We start from the raw sequence: 20,775 nt of genomic DNA, 5'->3' as shown, positions 1-20,775 counted from the left end.
CTTCTTCAAAGCATGACAAAAGATTATTAAAACGATGATTTCAAATGAACTTTAAACTTTTAATTAGACAATACTACAAAAGTGCCCTTTAAACAGTCTATTTTCACTAGTAAGTGGCCTTTTGTTTAATTAATATTATAAAATTGACCTTTATTATTTGAAGTGCACTACAAGTTCACATTCAGTACAATTAAGAGCACTTCTTTTTCACAAAGGCCCATAAACTTTAACACCACAGGTCAAATCCATCCAATCATTTCTGCCCAATATATATTTGTTAAACATCTATTTTTGCTTGGAAATATGTCAGAATGAAAAAAAAAAAAGGATTTTTACCATCTAGTATGAAGAAAAGCCTAACCAGAACTGTCCCAGACTGATCGGTCTTGTTGTGTTTTCATCATTTAGTGGGAAAACCTTCAGTAACCTAAAGATTCAGTCACTCTGAGGTGACTTGAGCTTGAGTGAATAATGGTGAAGTTCATGTATCAATCCTTACAAGGGTTTGAAGCAACAATATTTTGGTTACCAGCCCAAAATGCAGTGATATTCTGCATGTAGCAGTCTTTCATGAATATGCTATGCCCTGTTAGCCAGAGTGACCTCACACCCATAAAATTCAGATTGCTTCGTTTCCCTCAGACTAGCATGCCATTATCATCTGAATGAGCCAATATCAGATTAGATGTCCACACTGTCTTCTCCCAAAGCACTCTCCCATAGCTCCCGAGATCACATTTAGCTCTCAGGCCTTTTAATAAAGGTTTGGTTTATTAATTAGAGGTTAATATTAGTACTCCCCTCAGCGGACCCGGCATGAACAATCGACGCTGACATCACGCAAAGGCCACAATCTGCCAAGGCAGCCTAATGCATCAGCAATGTGCACAGTCATTTTGCTGATGTCAGGGAAGCTAATAAGTGAGAAAATAAGAGGAGCTCCTTAGTAGGTCAGTGGTGAAACCTGAAACAAATCGCTCTAGAGGGCCGATTCGTCACAATAACTGATTCACAAGGCGAAATGGACCGACTCAGCAGGAAATATAACACAAAGAACCGAAAAATGCACTAAGTGAGAATGGGAAATGAAGAACTGTACGGCCACCAAAGCTTCAGTCAGCTTGAAACGGCGTTGTGCAGCCGCCAGCTTGCTTTTCCACTTCCACACCTTGGCTGGTGTGGATTTATAGGACGTTCTTGCTGTCCCGGCCAACAAACACAGCACGACTATTAACATTAGCACTGGTGTCAATCAGGGCAGCACTGGGTCTGGGAGTTACAGGACAGATCATGCCCTTGTGTGGCAGGCAGAAAGGAACAGGTGCTGTGGAATTCAAACAGCATCGATTGACACAGGGTGGCTAGTGCTGAGAGAACAGTTATTGATCTCACCTCAGCCAACCCCCCTGGAACATTTCAGCCACATCGATTTGGCCTCCTCTTCCCCTCACACTCTGTCTCCAGACTCGAATTACCACCCAGGGAAGATCATATCTATTACACAAATCAATCAGAAACGTGTTGTTTCATTTCTCTGCTGAAAAGCGCCTGACTTGACACAAATGTCCATCTAAACACAACAGGCGTGGGGGGTGGTGTTCAATTCGAGCACAGTGAGTTTGTTTCCAACTTTCTAGCATCTTCGATCAATACTGAAATTCCCTTATCTTAAAGGGATAGTTCATGCAAAATAAAAAGACTGTTGTTTACCCACCCTCATGTCCTTTTAAAACCATAATCTTCAAAATAGAATTTAAGGCATTTTTAGTGAGACCTGAGTGTTTCTGTCCCTGCATTAAAAGTTCACGTAACCAAAATTTAGAAGACCCAGAAAAGTCATAAAGGCATTGTAAAACAAATCCATATGAATCCCACGGTTTAATTCAAGTCTTGTGAAGAGATACTATAACTTTTTATGATGAAAAAGTTTAATTTAGACTTTTATTCACATATAAACTTGAGTGTGAGCAGAACTGATGGCACGAAAAGTTACAGTTACTAGAATGTAATTATAATTATTGTAAATAAAAATCCAATTTAGGCTTTCATTAGTTTGTGAACTAAATCTGCCAACCCAGGTTCATAGGAAATACGTTTGTGGCAAAGTTTCTGCAACACACATATTATGTATTTTACTGCACATTTTGCGGAAGTTTCAAAGTGAAATGTCCAGTAAGTTTGGCTAAAACATGCATTCAACACATGACCTTAGCACAGTTTTATTTCATTGCTTCTGGTACATGTCAGGGTTGTTCAGAATTCAAATGTCTGGCAGTGTCGCTAAAAAGTCAATGCTCTCAATCCTCAATTCTAAACCAACCTTTAGTGTTAACGAATGCAAAAGTGATATAAAAACATTTGTTGATGCAATGCAAATCATGCTATTATACCTTCCCCAAATGCTGGTGATACATACTGGAGTGCTTCACCTTACAAGTGCAATGCCATATCGTGTGAGCTACCTAGCAAAACTACTGTGTTAGAAAACCTATACGTAAACGTTCATTATATAAAGCGATATCTCATATCTCTTCAAGACTTGCATTAAAACAACTTGATTCAAATGGAATCATTTTATGACACCTTTATAACCTTTTAGAAATGCAAATTTTGGTTACCTGGACTTTCAGAGTGGGGGGCAGGAACCGTTTAAAAAAAAAAAAAAAAAGATTCTAAATTTGTGTTATGAATATGATCCAAAGAAATACAGTTTTGGAACAACTAATAAAGGTTTAGTAAATGATGACAAAATCTTAATTTTTGGGTGAACTGCCCCTAGTATACATTACAAGATTTTTGTCCAGATTTCTGGATTGGTCTGGAAGAGCTGATACTAGTTGTTGAAAAATGGAGCCAGTCTGTTGATACAGTATTGGGCAGTATGAGTTAATAAATATCACACAAAATAGCGCAGTGTATGATGGGCAAAGACTCCAATTTTTTGGCTTCAGACTATAAATCTGTCCAGTCAGATAATATAAAACATGTTTGATATTTGGAGTCAATTTTAGTGCACATACTGTTTTCATTCTCATTTGTCTCCTATCAATGAGTTTTGCTGGTTTTGCTGTGCTTGGAATGACTTGAAAGTTTGGTAGTGTGTGTCATTTAGTGTATCATGATGTTTGGCTCTGTGTATAATACTGGAAATAGTATTGTGAAATGCCTAGTTCTTTCATGAAACTCTAGATGTTGCAGGCTGATGGAACTTAACGTAACTGGTGATATTCACAGCGTTTCAGGACTTGGCACATGCTGATTGGTTCTTGTTGCATACATTTAAATGGCTGGTTAGCATGCTGCTTTACATTTAAATGGCTGGTTAGCAGCCACTTGAGCATCTTGCAGCAAATGCTTTCAGAGTTTCTCTGAAACCCTCCACCTTCCCCAGTTCCACCTGTATATATCTGCTACAGGTTATTTTATATGCTATTTGTACAGCAGCAGTATGTCTTAAATACTCACAGTACCGTATCGCTGTATGTATTGGCAGTAGCAATAATCTATAACTACAGCAATAACCAACAGCAGCAGCAGCGTAGCAGATCTATTCCACCAATCCAATACCAAATACATTAATATTGTCATATCCACTACCATACTAACGTATTCCAAGAGCTGTCATGATAGAAAGGTGTTCAAATTTTTAAAGTTGTGTAGTGTTTTCCAGCCAATAAATGAGCATGTAATGATTGAAGATTGCATGTTTCAGCCTGCAGTGGAGCCTGCAGGTGTTCAGCAAAACTGCCATCATAACACTCCCAGTCAAACCCAGCAGTCACGTCTAAAACATTGTAATACTTCTGACAGGTAAATTTATATAAAGCTTTTCTGCTAATGACTGTAATAGGGTCATTGTTGAAATTATAGTGATTACAGATGGCTTTTTAACTTTTATGACTTGGCCTCAGCCTCGTTGCGGTTCAGATGAGTTGAGAGATTACTGTAATCATACCCTGTTTTACCAATGCCAGGTAATTGGGAAAGCCATGCATGCCTGAGCCTGCGGCTAATGAACAGTAATTGGACGACTGCGACATTCAATGCTACAAAGTTACAACGGCTTCATGTGTTCTCTGATCAGAGACAGAAGTCAGAAGTTCACTATGAAAGATTTACATGGAAAATGTAATGCTGAACATTTATTGTTGTCCTAAGTTTCATTACTACTATTCTTATTTTTTACACAATACAAAGTAATGCTTCAAATACTAAATAATGCCATTCCTCTTAACGTAGTTGCTGGCCTGAGCAGTGAGTGCAATGGATAACAATTCACATGAAATCCATTGTGTACTGGATAAATAAATAAATAAATAAATAAATATTAATATTGTATTTTATGAAATGGTTATCTCGTCAGTTTGTTTGAAGCCATTAAAACACAGAATTTCCAAATTTGAATTTCTACATGACAACCACAAACCAACTACAATTAGACTATCTAAATTACTTGGCAGAAGAATGGTTATTACAACACAGTCTCATGGCAATACGTAAATATTTTTTAATTTTTTTTTGTTTTGACAAATTTGTGGCTATAAACTTGTATAATCTTATTCATATGTTTTCGTATGGGTAGACCTTCATGCTAGCTAAAGGTATATTCACACCAGGATGTTCGCTAGTTTACTTCCTTTGGTCTGGACCAAATACAATGTGGTTTTTTTTTTTTTTTTTTTTTTGTGCAGTTCGCTTTCACACTACTATTTTTGCAAGTGAACCAGAAATTGTAAACACAACAACACATGTGCTAAGGTCATCCATTCATTGGTTCATCCATTCAAATGGACCAGAGTTCATTTGGAAGCGGACCAAGACCACCTCTTCAGCTTGGCCTCGGTACGGTTGTTTGGTCCGCACCTGAGTACAATTGCTGTATTCACACCTGCCCAAATGATCTGCGCAAAGGGGGAAGCAAATTCGATTCAGTCGAATCAAACACCCTAAAAAAAGTGCCTGTGATATTGGGGTGGTTATTTGGATTATTATTACTACTAAAAAAATTTATTATTGTCTTAGTTTTTGTTGTTGTTGTTGTTGTTGTTGTTTGCCATAAAGAGTTTGTTTTATTTGGTTTTTTATTTATAATGTGTTAATACAGTACATATTTTATTGTCTTAGATTTTTTTATTGTGTTATATGGTTTTGTGTTTTAGGAATGTTGTTTTGATTGAAGATTTTTTTGTTGTTTTGGTCGCAAGTTCCTTTACCAACAGAGTTCAAAGGAACTAACACACATAGTTATCTAACGATAGTATTAGGAAACCAACCTACGAACAGCATATTTTTCAGATAATCTTAATAGTATGTATGTTTTGAGAGTTCCTTTCAAAACATATTTTAAATATATGCTACATATGTGTTTTATAAACAGTCAAACTCAATAAAAGATGTTTCTGAAATGTAAAATATATTTAGTTTCAACCTCTTACCAAAATATTTCAAAATGTATTTCAGAGGCAAGAAAATACATTTCCAATCTTACAGTAACCTTAATTTAGTAAAAAATGTATATCCTGAATGCATTGTAAGTCGCTTTGCATAAAAGCATCTGCTAAATACATAAATGTAAATGTAAATGTATAACAAGTCTCAGTTAGCTTAGCGCAGTACACGTAGCAAGGATGTTTTTATTTTTATTTTTATTACATAATAAATAAAAAGAAAACAGATAGAATAGAATATAGAATAGAATAGAATAGAATAGAATAGAATAGAATAGAATAGAATAGAATAGAATCCCTCTTTGGGATGGCACAATAAAGCAACATTCACTTTTAGAATGCAAGCTTCTGGAGGGCACATAAGTCTGAAGTAATGAATTTAGGTAAAGGGGTGCAGAGCCAGAGGGGACTTATTAATATTATTTTTATTTAAATGTTTATGTTTTATTTATAATATATTATATGTTCATACATATTATTTTTTTTTTTTTTTTATATATATGTGACGGGATGGATCAAAATATATGGAGGGTATATATATAAACATCTGGAATTTAAAGGGATACTCCATCTCAAAATGCAAATTTTGTCATTATTCACTTACCCCCATGTCGTTCCAGTGAAGTGGACGAGAATACTTTTTGTACATGAAGAAAACAAAAATAATGTACGCTCTTCTGTGTCAGCTGTGCTGCTCTAATGCCCTGTTTTCTTTCAAGCCAAAGCCTAAATACACGTAAAAAAAAAAGAAAAAAAAAAAAAAAAACAACCTATCCTTGTGGCGCAGCTGACACAGAAGAGCATATGCTGCCTGCATACTGCTCAGATTTGCCAAAATGGCGCTATGCTGATTTGGAGAGACACAGAGGAGAGGAATTGTTGAATAAAGTCATTATTTTTGTTTTCTTTGTGTACAAAAAGTATTCTCGTCACTTCATAACGTTACAGTTGAATCAATGATGGCAGATGGACTATTCTGATTAAGCTTTTCATACTTTCCTGGACCTTGACAGTGTTACTTACCTGGCAGTATATGGGACAGTCTCAAGCCTACCGGTTTTCATCCAAAATATCTTAAATTGTGTTCCGAAGATGAACAAAGCTTTTACAGGTTTGGAACGACATGGGGTAAGTGATTAATGACAAAATTTTCATTTTGTGGTGGAGTAACCCTTTAAATATACCCTCCATATACTTCGATATATATTGCCCAAAGATATATTGGTAGAAAATATATTAATGGATATATATTTTAGAACATATTTTAGAGACAAAACCTGCATACCGACTGGCAGTTGTCGCATTTATTTCTGCTGTTAGATTAAAAATGTCAAGAGCTTATCATCATTATCAACATAAATTTTACCGCATTCTTATTATGATTTTTGCCCAGCCTTAGTGGATGCAGTTTTGTAATTATCATTATATCTTGGTGTGAACAGTCCTGCACTTTTGGTCACTGTAATAAATCCCCTTATGTTGCTCACTAAAAAGTATGTTCCAAAATGGGTAAATTATCACTTTTCTCATCTATTTTCATATGCATCATTACTGCATGAAAAGGCACTGAACGTGGTGAATTTGGATATAATAACTGGCATTTTAGAGGCAAATTCTTCTTAGACTGTGTTTCTCAGTGACCCTAAAGTCCTGAGCCTAGACACTGATGAATGACACTGATGAATCATCAGGCACAATCCAATATCTGCTGTCCGAGGAGTGTCACCTCAAACTTTGAGTCACACTCAGGATGTGGCGTTCCGGTGCAACATTCCCTGCCAGCAAGCTAAAACACTGAGACTGAAAAAGACAAACCTTGACTTTGGGAGGGTTCATCCAGTGATGTCTCATAATGCTGCTGGCCGTCATGTTGTTAGGCAGAATTACCACATCGTTGTTACTGTCCCTGCATGACATCTCACACTCCTCTCCTGAGAAACACAGACAGAGAAAATAAGTTCATTTCTAAGGCCATTACAGAAAATGTCACTTCAGTAAAGTTTAATGGACACTTCCTCCAGTTTAAACATGTTGAGGCCTTAACATCATAGCCAATCTTCTGATGAAGTTTTTGTAAAGTATTAAGCACTGAGTCCAATACATTACTGTGACAGTATAGTTTTTATAAGAGTTTGCAGCATCAGTTTTAGGGTAAATGTCATCATGTCACATTTCACTGGAGAATTACAATATATATATATATATATATATATATATATATATATATATATATATATATATATATATATATATATTGCATAGAAACAATTAAGCCTGTTTTAAGAACCATTGGGATTTGCATTATACAGTACATGACAGTGCAAACAATCATCATAATATGTCAATACTATCATTTAAATTTAAGTTTAAGTTATATTTTTTTTTTTTTTTTTATTAATAACAGTTTTGTTTTTTTTTTTTTTTTTTTAAAAACTATTATTTTTTTTTATTGTGAAATATTACAATTCAAAGTAGCTGTTGTGTATCTGAAAATGTTAAAATGCAATTTACTGCTGTGATGCAAAGCTGAATTTTCAGCATCATTCAGTCTTCAATGTCACATGATCCTTCAGAAATCATTCTAATATGCTGATTTGCTGCTCAGAAACATTTCTTATTATTATCAATGATTAAACAGCTGTGCTGCTTCATATTTTTGTGGAAACCGTGATACTTTTTTCAGGAATCTTTGATGAATAGAAAGAAAATCATGTATTTGAAATAATACTTTGTAACATTATAAATGTATTTACCTTCACTTTGATCAGTATAATGCATCCTTGCTAAAGAAGTATTAATTTAACTGAAAAAAAAAAAAAAAAATTCACATATGGAATATCTCTGAGGTGGCTCCGGCCCAGTTAGGAGGGAGACAACACAGGCAGGGATGGCAGAGCGGAGTCTGCCAAGGAAAAAACACAGGCTTACCAAGAGGGGGACCATACCGTGGAAGAATACACCTAGCCTAGCACAGAGGTCAACCAACAGGTGTACTTACAAGTGCCTGCCGCCGGACGCTCCCCCAGGTCCGGCTGCCAAGGGTGACAGAGGAACTTCATCTTATGGGGAACTGAACTGAAGAGCAGACTAAGAACACATTTCCGGTCCGCAGAGGGAAATGTAGCAGATGAAGAGCTGCTCTGAGGTCCTAAAGCTCTGAGTATAGTCCACATATATGCATAAAGTGTGAACGGGACAGAGCAAAGCTAGGGCTGAGTCTGACTTCTCCGAATGCAGCACTTGCAGGTTCCCCACCTGATCACTGAAAGGTATGGTGGGAACCTTGGGCACATATCCAGATCGGAACCTCAGGATAACGTAAGAGTTAGCCAGCCCGAATTCCAGGCATGATCGGTTGACCGAAAATGCATGCAGGTCTCCTACCCTCTTGATGTATGCCAGCAGAGTTAAGAGCACTGTCTTTATCGACAGAGTTGTCAGCTCTGCAGACTGCAGTGCCTCAAAGGGAGCCCTCTGCAATGCAGTAAGCACCAGAGGGAGATTCCAAGAGGGTACTGGGTTAGAGCGAGAGGATAGGACAGGGCTTACGTGGAGAGAGTCTATTAATGTTGTTCCACTAGACCCATACAGTAAGACCTATTGGATAACATTGGGAAAGCGTACCCTTTCCAGGGGTGCTGTGGAATCCACATCCTGCCTGCAGGGAGGTATCATGTGGAGATTATACATTTAGACTGGGCATTAAGGGCAGTATCACATATGGAATGTCTCTGAGCTGGCTCCGGCCCAGTAAGGACACAGCCTCAGGAACCTGATGATCAGGTCGTGCTTTCCTGGGGGTCTTCCCGATAGATCTTTCCTCAGAGGAATGCGCTAGGGAGGGGCTGTTGCGAGGAGCATCAGTTCCGGGAACCAGGTCCAGTTGAGCCAGTAAGGTGCAACTAGCAGGACCCACTCCTCGTACTCCCTGACTTTGCATAGGATCTGTGCAAGTAGGCTAGGTTGGGTGGGTGATTTGGTTGGGTATGGGGTGGGGTGTGTTGTAGTGCATCCATGCCGAGGGTTCCCCTGGTCAGGGAATAGAATAGCTGGCGATGGGATGTGTCTGGAGAGGCAAACAGGTCTACCTGTGCGTCTCCGAATTGTATCAAGTGTATCACAGATCATATCAGCTGGATCACCCAGGGATGAAGTCTCCATTCTCCCAGAAGCGCATGCTACCGTGAAAGCTTGTCAGGTGCATGATTGAGCAGGCCCGGGATGTAAATGACATGAAGTGACCTTAGATGCTTCTGACTCCATAGGAGGAGATGGCGGGTGAGTTGTGACATACGACAGGACCTTAGATGTATGGATGTATGGTGGATGTATGCAACAGTCACAGTGTTTTCCGTACAGACCAGTATGTGCTTGCCTCATAGCAGTGTTTTGAAGTGGCCCAGCGCAAGATGTACTGTAAGCAACTCGAGGCAATTGATGTGCCAATGCAGATGGGGGCCCGTTCACAACCTCAAAAAAGTTGCATGCCCATTTGCACATGGCACCCCAGTCTGTGGTGGAGGCATATGTGAACACAACAGCATGCCTGGACACCTGTACTAGGGGAACTCCTGCCTATAGAAATGCAGGGTCCAACCATGGGCTAAAAGCTTGGCGACAGGCCAGAGTGATTGTCATTCGGTGCATGCCGCATTCCCCCGCCTGTCTCGAACTCAGCCGTGAAGCCAGTGCTGAAGCAGCCTCATATGAAGCAGTCTGAGTGGCCTGTGGATGCCATATGCCCCAGGAGCCTCTGAAATTGTTTCAGTGGGGCCACTGTCCTGCGCTTGAGAACATTCAAGAAGTTAAGCAATGACCGAACACGTTCTCAGTGAGGCGTGCTTTCAGGTTGACAAAGTCCAACTCCATACCAAGAAAAGAGATCATATGCACTGGATAGAGTTTTCTCTTTTTTTCCAGTTGACCCGAAGTCACAACTGGTTGAGTTGACTGAGCACCATGTACCTGTGCTTGCACAACGGATCCCGTGACTGAGCCAGAATGAGCCACTCGTCAAAATAGTTAAAAATGCGAGCACTGTGTTCTCTCATGGGAACAAGGGCTGCCTCCACAACCTTCGTAAAGACGTTGGACGACAGGGACAGGCCGACGGGAAGGACCTTGTACTGATATGCCCATCCCAACACAAAGCAGAGAAAAGGCCTGTGCCTAGGGAGAATCGAGAAATGAAAGTACGCGTCCTTCAGGTCAATCGCTGCAAACCAATCTCGGTGGATGGATGCATTTGAAAATGCGTTTCTGCGTTAACATTTAGGATGGTAACTTGTGAAGGGCCTGATTCAAAACACGCAGGTCCAAGATTGGTCGTAACCCACCGCCTTACTTGGGTACAATGAAGTAAGGGCTGTAAAACCCACAAACTCATGTCAGTTGGAGGGACTGGCTCGATCGCGACCTTCACCAACAGGACTGCAATTTCTGCTCATAAAACAGTGAAATGGATGTCCCTGAACTTGGGTGGACTTTGGGCAAACTGAATCGTATAGGTGAGTCTGATGGTCCGAATGAGCCAGAGAGATGGGCTGAAAAGTGTTAGCCAGGCTCCCATAAACCGTACAAGCGGGAACCACAGATGTTCCCATGGTGGGGCAGCGTGATGGAGGACAGGGACCTGACTCGGATGGCATAGCATCAGGAAGTGGGGTATGGGTATGCGGTGCAACACCTACCTGGCCCCACGGTTGGACAGGGAGCACGGGAGAGGGCATTGCAACCTTGAAGTGGGCCCTGCTGCCCGCTGGCATAGAAGAGGGGGACAAGACTAGACAGACACCGCATGACACAACGTCATCAGTGCCCTATTGGAACCCAGAGATAATGGAGATTGCTCTTTTTGTGAAGCTTTGAGTACCGCTAGCTGAAAGGAAACAAAAGATTCTCCAGCCTGGCCCTCTTCCGGGGTCACCATCTCCCGAAGAGCTGGCCCATGGACATTACTCGGCAGGTTTGCCCCCACTGTAATCCTCAGGTTACCTTGCCTTTTTACCGAAGTAGCCCTTTTCTGTGTAACAGAATAGGAACTAGATCAGGGCATAGGTAAGGGGACTCCACCCCTCTCGAGGTATCAGAGTCTCAACCGCAACGCTGCGATGGTCATGCTGCCACAATGACAGCATGACTCATCCACGCTCAGCTTCTCCCTAAGCACTCATAGCTCGTCAGTCTCTCACAAAGACGACAGGTACAGCAGAACAGTCAACACCGCTCCGCTCCGAAGTGAAAAACTGAATATGCATGGCACCTGCTGCCTACTTATGCTCATGCTGTGATGAGCTGGAGCTGGATGAAATTATCACATGCCAATGTGCATTGGCTCATTTAGTTTACATTTGAAGTAGATTGGTCTCTTGACATGACTCGGAGCGACCGACTGAAAGGGAATAGTAGTTCTCAACCAAAGAAAAGAGTTACAACCACTAGTATAAACAATTCCATAATGAATTCATGAAACATTATAGATCAATATGAAATGTTCTGATGATATACTGTTATGCAGGAAGAGTTCGCACCTATGCCATGGCCCTTCTTGCAGTTGACGCGGATGCTGGGATGCAGGTTCTGAGGTAGAGAGCATTGACCCTTCAGCTGAGGGCATAAGCGGAAGCTTCCAGTCCAGTTCCCGTCCTTTCTGCAGCGGATGACATTGGTGCCAAGCCCCTGTAGAGATAACACAGCATTCACTACAACACTCTAAACTCAAAGCCAGTGGAAAGAACAGATAAAGTGTGCATGCTTACTGCAGCATCTATAAATATCAAATTTAGTTATTTGTTTTATCACAATTTACTCTAGGTCAGGTCTTTATACAATACAGATTGTTTCAAAGCAGCTTCACAGTAACAAACAAGAAAATAACAGTAATAATGTAATTGAATAAATATGATTCAGCTGTAAAGAAGCTGTAAAAAAAAACGGTGTTCAAAAAGTTCAAAAGACTGGGGTCGGTAAGATTTTTAAATGTTTTTGAAAAAAGTATCTTCTGCTCACAAAGGCTGTGTTTAATAATAATAATATTAATAATAATAATAATTGTGTTATTTTTTGTATATATTGTGAATTATTTGAATTGTTTAAATTGTTTATTTTATTTTTTTTATTTTTTTAATAATTTTTTTATTTTTTTTATTTATGTGTTGGTTTTCAGCATCATTGCTCTAGTCTTCAGTGTCCCATGATCCTTCAGAAATCATTATAATATTCTGATTTGCTGCTCAAATTAGCATTAGCATAGAAAAATAGAATAGACATAGAAATATTTTGCAACATTATAAATGTCTTTACTGTCACTGTACTGTTTTGATCAATTCAATGTAACCATAACCGTAATCATAACGTTTACTAATATTCTAATGAGAGTTAGTTGACATGTAGTTGCAGACTTACTAATAGTTAGTAGAATGTCTAAAGGAGACTATCGAAAGTAACCTGTTTGCATGGTGGTTGTTTCAACGTGTTGTTGGCTCCATTGCAGTGGATCCAGCAGGTGCTGTCAAATTTGAAGCCGTCTGTGCACTGGTACATGCCATAGAAGACGGATGGAGGAGGTGGACAAGTTACCGGCTCACAAGAGCCCTCTAACCAGCGGCCGTCTTCTGTGCACTGACGCTTGAAGGCTCTCCTGCAGGAACAGAGATGTGTCTTATGCTGTAATAGCATTTATGTCAAATCTCATTTTGATGGTGAAAAACAACTCCATTTTCATAAGCGGCGTTTAATCACATGATGTGTGGTTGTTGTATTTTGTGGATGATATGTATGTTTGCACACCTCTTTTGCTTTTTGGCCACATGGTATCCTGGTTTGCATTTGTATTTGCAGAGGGTGCCCACTTTAAGACCTGTCTCATTGCAGCGTTTGGTCTGAAGCACGGCGTTGGGCACGGGAGGAGGCACAGGACAGCGGAGCTCACACAAAGCCTCCGGGAATGACCACAGACCATCCTCCATACAGGTCAGAGTGTTATTTGTGCCTAAATGAGTGACAGACAAAACAAATCAAATAAACACACGAATACATATACATTTTGTATCAGTAAGCTACATACATTGATTGGTTGACATACATATATATATATATATATATATATATATATATATATATATATATATATATACATATATATACATACACATTTATATATATAAAATAATAATAATAATAATAATAATAATAATAATAATAATAATAATACTTTTCTTCATGAAGGATGCATTAATTTGATCAAAAGTGATAGAAAAGACATTTATAATGTAACAAAAAATACTTAAAGTGAATGTTGTTGTACTTTCTATCTATCAAAATATCCTAAAAATAAAATGTATCACAGTTTCCACAAAATTGTGAAGCAGCACAAATGTTTTCAACATTGATAATCAGAAACATTTATTGTTCAGCACATCAGCATATTAGAAAGACTTCTGAAGGATCATGTGAAACTGAAGACTGCAGTAATGATAACATCACATGAATAAATTATATTTTAAATTCTATTCAGATAGAAAAGCTATTTTGTATTTGTTATACTTTTTTAAAAGTAAAAAAAAATATTAAGAGACTTATTTTGTGTGAACTTTTGTGTGTGTATATCACAATGTGATTTTCTTTCTCAGTATATTTGTCTTGTTTTACAGTACAAATATCTAAACATTCTTAAATCAAGATACATTTACTTTGAAAGCAAAGTGATATAGATATCAAGTGTTGTTTTCTCAAAAATCATTACAAAAAAAAAATAAATAATAATAACTTTACAAAATAGGAACTATTTACTGACTGTCATGGCATCGCTTCTGTTAAAATGTAAAAAAAAAAATTCATTTCATTACTATCAGTATTAGACTGTGAATAGTTAACCTTTCTGTGAAGAATAAAAAAAGTGTTACAAAATTAATAACTCCTGTAAATTCTGATTGGATGAGTCACTTATCAACTGAAACATACCTGTGACCACACATGACTGAATTCCATGTTAAAGGGCTATGTTGCAACTGCAAACAGCTGCGAATCACAAATTACGCAGCATAATTTTCCAAGTAACAATCAGAATTCTTATTTTGATTATTAAAATACGAGCTGCAGCATTATTATTATTATTTTTTTTTTAGTTCTTATCAATGCAATAAGCATTTTATACTACATGCTGAATTCTCAGAATGCTGAGCATGAAAATCTGCTAAGACCCTAGATGACCTATTTTCCAGGTAATCTTATTGTTCTCTTTACTGCATCAAAGTTCAGTTTTTCCATTGTTTCTCACCCACGAGCTGTGCAGGCTCCTTGCACTGGAACGTGCTCTTCTTGCCGTAGGTGGTGCCTTCTGGGAAATCAAAGTGGGCAGGATGCACATGGTACTTATCTGGAAGCCCACAGTCAACTGGCTCACACGATACTTGCTTGTTCCATTTCCTATCAGCACAGGTAATGGTCACGGTTGAGTCCGTCTACAGAGAAATGACGTGAGATTTCCAATGAGTTCAGTGGTGCTGACCACTAAGTACACAAGGCTGATACCACAGTAAAGAATACATGTTTTCCTCTCATGGGCCTGAAAGCAGCACTACTAACTTGGTATTTTGCATGAGGAATTAAGTGCCATTTTGTCGTGCATGGTAAAGATTCATGAAAAAGGCACAAAATACCCTTTGCAAGTGATCCTTCTGATCACATAGATAGAACAATTTCATACTTATCATTTACTCTGAAATGTTCTGCAGAAATCAAGGCAGCAATAATCATCCAAACATAAAACTGTTATATTAAAACTCATTAAAAAATCATATTTGATATTCAATTTAAGGTCTCTAAATGATCAAAATGATGAAAGTTTGTTGAAAATAATCTGTTGCACATAATACTTTTTAACAAGTAAAATGCCTTTAAGTATAATGGTACACGTCCACCTTCAGCTCGTGCTTCACGAGTCTTTTTGCTGTGAAATATTTACTGATTGAGAATTGTGCCCTAATTCCAAACTCAGCTGGCAGATTAATTGAGAGCTGACTCTCCTCAAGGAGCCCTATTTGTGTGGTGCATTGAGCTGCTGCCTATGTAGAGTGTTGCAAATAAGACGACTAATTTCAGTTAGGATGCTGCCTATGTAGAGAGCAAAGCACACTGGCTTGTTTTAAGCAGAGCTAGTGAGTAGGGAGTACAATCCAAAGGCAAAACATATTCATCTTTCTTTAAAGATCCACATGATGCATAGTGTTTTGATAATAAGACAATGTGTGTAGTTTGGACACCGCTGTGCAAAAATGTTGGCATATTCTCCTGAAATGCGCTGAAATGGCCTGACATCTGGTTACAGCAGCTGATACATCTTTGACCCAGGCTTTTGTTGTTATGCCTCATCTCGCAACTTAACCGCATAATGTGCTTTTTAAATACCTAATCTGGTATTAATAAAATAAATAACTAATTCTTGGTAGCTTTTATTTTTGTAAAGAAGTACTAAGATATAAATAAGTAAATGGGAAACCTGTTCGTCAGATGTACACTGTAATATATACATGTATAATATGTATATATATATATATATATATAATATATATATATATATATATATATATATACATATATATATTAGATTATTATTATATATATATAAGATTATTTGAGTACATTCTACAAGAAAATGTTATTTCAGTCTTTCTACCAGAGGTGGGTAGAGTAGCCAAAAACTGTACTCAAGTACTTATATAAACTATTACTCAAGTAAGAGTAAGTTACTTTGGGTATACACACACACACACACACACACACACACACACACACACACACACACACACACACACACACACACACACACACACACACACACACACACACTGTTGTATTGGTGGCCAAAATTATTAGACCACAAGTATTTTCACCAGCTGAAAAATGGATTTAATGGGTTATACTGTATGTATCTTTTTCTGAAGTGTGTAATATAAAAAACTAAATCATAGTGTGTGAAATATTAAAGTGTGAAATATTAAAACTAAATCTTAATATTTAGTAGGACAGACTAAATCCAGAAGAACTGTGTCAACATCTCCAGATGCTTCAAGACACCTACCTGCAAAGCTACAGTACTGTTAAAAGTTTTAGGCACTTGTGTAAAAATGCTGTAAAATGAGGATGCTGTCAATGTAATGTCATAAATAGTTTTTTTCTTTATCATTTAACTTCTATTAACTAAATTAATCAACATTTGGTGTGAGCATCCTTTGTATTTAAAGCAGCTTTTGCCCTCGGTGCACTTGCACATAGTTTCTCATGTATCTTTGCAGATAGGTTTCTTGAAGCATCTTGGAGACATTGCCACAGTTCTTCTTGATTTAGTCTGTCTTTGTTTGTTCTGTTTCTTCATGTCATCCCAGACACACTGGATGATGATGAGATCAAATCTCTGTGTGGAGCACTTGCTGTTGTCAGACAAAAATCTCACTGGATTTTTACAATTAATGGCAAAATGAATGTTTGGAAATGTAAACTGATATTTCCTACTGACACACTACAATAACAACAAAAAAAAAAAAATACAAATAACTAACTTAAAACCATTTTTTTTTTTTTTTTTTTGGCTGATGATTGGCCACCACTGTATATATAAATCAGCATCAGAAATTAACTTATTTCCACAGGGGCATTTCTTCATTTCTTACTTGATGACAATTTTATAACTTCCTTTACTCATATAACAAATTAAAGGTCGACGCTGCAATGTCATGCAATGGCAGTTTGTTGTTTATACTGATGAGAGAATTTGCGAATGCATATTCATCAGAATCCAGTCAATGAGCGTGCACAACTCTGAACGCTTAACAACTCTGGAGTTCTTTGAGTTGACAAATCAAAAAGCCTCTGATTGGATATTGCATTCATAAGCTCAACAGAAACGTGTGTGATTGGTTATAATGTAATGCTGCAGACCACACTCAAAAATCACTACTAACGATACAATATTACTTGAATGAACTCAAATGTGTACCTTTGGATTCGTTCACAGACAGAACACGCGGTGTTCAACTAATAAAGATCATCATTGCAGGCCGACGGTAGATTTTTGCATTTGGCTTCAGTTGACTGTAGATCTTTATGTTCTCTGTGTTCTCAAATAAGAAACTGCTTCAGACGATTCAGTACTGAACAAATAATTCAAAGTGATTCGTGAACCAATACAGACCATTTTGCAGGCTTGTTTATTCAAGGCCTTGAACAGAATCCACTCAAAAGAGTGATTAATTTGCGAATGGGGCATCATTCATGCATTGTTAAGCACGCTTGGAATTAACTATGTGTTTCTTAACATGTATAGCATACAAATTGTAAAAAAAAATAAAAAAAAAGGTTAGCTAAAAAAAAAAAAGTAACGAGAGGAACACCCCCCCAATGTAGCGAAGTAAAAGTACAATTTTTTTTTTGTTAGAAATATACTTGAGTTAAAGTAAAAGTTCCCATCTTTGAATCTACTTTTAAAAGTGCATTTTTCCAAAGAATTTACTCAAGTAAATGTAACGTAGTAAATGTGCTTCCTTACTACCCACCTCTGCTTTCTAATTCAAAATTTCTTGTTTAATCCAACTTGTTACTTAATGTATCATTGTAATTATTTGTGAGATTTACTACCAATTTCTAAATAAAAACTGTTTCAAAGTTCACACTTTTTTTCCATAAAACAGAACTTATACCTTCAGCATAAAGCATGTGGTTGGTAAATGAGGACTATATACACACATTATTGATAAGCTCAGGCAGATATTCTTTCTGTCTCATATACTTCAACCTTTTCTTTGACTATTTGATACACCACAACAATATCTTCTTACCCAGCCATTACTCACTTTCGTATTTCTCTGTATAAAACATATGGTTTCCACATGCTAAACTCAATCAATATGTTTAGAATATCTGCACAGAATTCCCGAAAGTGACTGAACTAAGAGTGAGTGCTGAATTACAATAAATTATCACATCAGACAAGGTCATTTACAGGCTTGTGAAGAACATGCGGGTATATGCAGGTGACTGCTGACCTATAGGTACATGTGCATCAGAGCACAGCAGAACACAACTCACCAACGGAAAAACAAATAATAATAATAAAACAGCTTCATAAACATTGCATAATATCCAGTCCTTTGTAAAGGAATCTTGAATCAGACAAGAAATTTCCTGTTAAGTATCTGTTCAAATCCTATCAAATTCAAAACATCTGTATCAGGGTTATGATGCTAACACTTTATTTTAATTTGACATTCTACTTACTATAAGTAGCTTTGCAGCTAACACAGAACAGGATTACTAAAAATGAAACTAAATTAAGTTCCTCATTAGGAAAGCACATATTTAACCATATTAACACACATAAATACATGCATTTCTGTTGGGGTTAGTAGCCGAACCATTTTGCTTACTGACTCTTACTGGCATACACACAATAAGAAACATGCAAACAAACAATCTTATAACAAACACATTTACAACACTGAGTTACTGCCAATAAATTCTTGGTTGGAGACAGATGAAGAAAAAAAAAATTGTTTGTGTGGATGGTGCTTCTTTAATACAAATTTATAGCTGAGCGGTTCACCTCATTTGGGCTACTGTGCCTAATTAAACACATCCACCGCCTCACTGACTAACCAAAATACACACACCAAAGCTTTTGTTCAAATGCATTACTATACCTAACACTAATAAACATATTTTGACATTAAAGGGTTAATTCACTAAATTAAAAAAAAAAAAAAAAAAAAAAAAAAGATGTTATGTAGTTAAAAAAAAATAAGAATTTTGTTTTTTTTCTTGTGTATAATTGAATTACGGTTGAGCTTCTCTTTGCCATATCTGATGTGCTCTATGTGTATTGATTAGTGCTTGCATGTGAATAAGAGTCTTAAATAACTGAGTTAACCACATTAAAGTGTGTCTCCTCCCAGAGGTGTCACAACCATTCAAATTGAGGGGGCACGTCCCCCTCATATTTTTAAGCCAAGTGGATTTTGACTGCAGCTTCCAAAAGACTATATATGTATATGTATATATATATATATATATAATATATATATATATATATATATATATATATATATATATATATATATATACACACACACACACACATATATATATATATATATATATATATATATATCACACAGGCGTGATTATTGTACAGTGCGTCACATCACCAGCTGCTAAATTCAAATCTGGCGCAGAGCCAGAAACAGACACGTTTTTACAGCGCATTATAACCAATCACACACGATTCTGTTGAGCTTATGAATGCAATGACCAATCAGAGGCATCCAGATGAATCATGCTGAAACTCCGGTGTTTTGTTCAATCTGCCCTCTGATGAATTCTTTCATCAGAAACAACAAAGTACAGATGTGCATACAAATGTAATTATGATATTCATTTCACAGTGTAAACAGCTTCAGTGATTTTTATGGGAGTGATTGAGAGTGCTTGAACTCTGGCTAGACTGAATGAAAATGTTCCTTGATAATATAAATGATCTTTGCTTTCTTTCTGTACAATGAAAGTGTTATAATTAGTAACTACCAATGTTTTTATGAAATTCACATTAAATACAAAGTCAGTCATATTACAAATATTTTATGGCATGACACCCATATCTGCTAAGTAAAAAGATGGGTTTTTATGCGTATATTAGTTCTACCAACTTAAACATTTTAGTGTTACTGTGGAATTAACAGATCTCAATACTCACAGACTGCAAATGTCTTAGCCATTATTCCAGATGTTATTATTGAGGTATCTAGCTTTAAACAAATCAACAGTTCCCAATATTGCACACCTTTGAGACATTGTGTGCAAATTGGTGATTAATTATAATATAATGTATTTAAAAGACAAATTGGCTAAAAAAAAAAAAAAAAAAAAAAAAAATGTACTGATAAGATTAGATGCATTTAATCGAGTAGAAGAGCAGCAGTTTGAATGGATTTCACATTGGTTATCCATTAAACATCTGAGAATAGTGTTTGCATGATGAAAACAAACAAGTACACACACACAAGTGGAGGGAACAGATCGTTTTGAAGATAGCACAATCTAAAGCAGATTTCCTGGAAGCCTTGTGACACAACTGAAGCGAGTGCACTTTCTAATGAAGCTCTACAAGATGCAACTTGACACCATTGTCCTTGCTCCCATGCTGGTGCCACAGAAACACACAGTTCTGACATATCAATTGCATGACCTCGTCATAAGTGCTGTTGAGATGATGAATGAAGAGATCAAACACGAGGGCGTGATCGGATCGCTCTGAGCGCTGTTTAACTATTACATCACT

General features: G+C 37.2%; 1 protein-coding gene across 2 annotated transcripts in view; it reads right to left on the bottom strand.

The window, feature by feature from the left end:
• LOC109095716 (pappalysin-1-like) overlaps nt 1-20,775 on the bottom strand; it is a 115,382-nt gene that overhangs the window by 23,270 nt on the left and 71,337 nt on the right. For both annotated transcript variants that reach the window (XM_042723071.1, XM_042723072.1), the window contains exons 16-20: nt 14,725-14,908; nt 13,236-13,437; nt 12,894-13,086; nt 11,978-12,125; nt 7,263-7,378 (exon numbers count right to left, since the gene is read on the bottom strand). In XM_042723071.1, coding sequence (XP_042579005.1) covers nt 7,263-7,378; nt 11,978-12,125; nt 12,894-13,086; nt 13,236-13,437; nt 14,725-14,908 — 843 coding nt within the window. The remainder of the gene's footprint in view (nt 1-7,262; nt 7,379-11,977; nt 12,126-12,893; nt 13,087-13,235; nt 13,438-14,724; nt 14,909-20,775) is intronic.

The sequence above is a fragment of the Cyprinus carpio genome, chromosome B5 (assembly GCF_018340385.1).
Source record: "Cyprinus carpio isolate SPL01 chromosome B5, ASM1834038v1, whole genome shotgun sequence".
NCBI classification, from domain to species: domain Eukaryota; kingdom Metazoa; phylum Chordata; class Actinopteri; order Cypriniformes; family Cyprinidae; genus Cyprinus; species Cyprinus carpio.
This window is presented reverse-complemented; position numbering and strand designations above follow the sequence as displayed.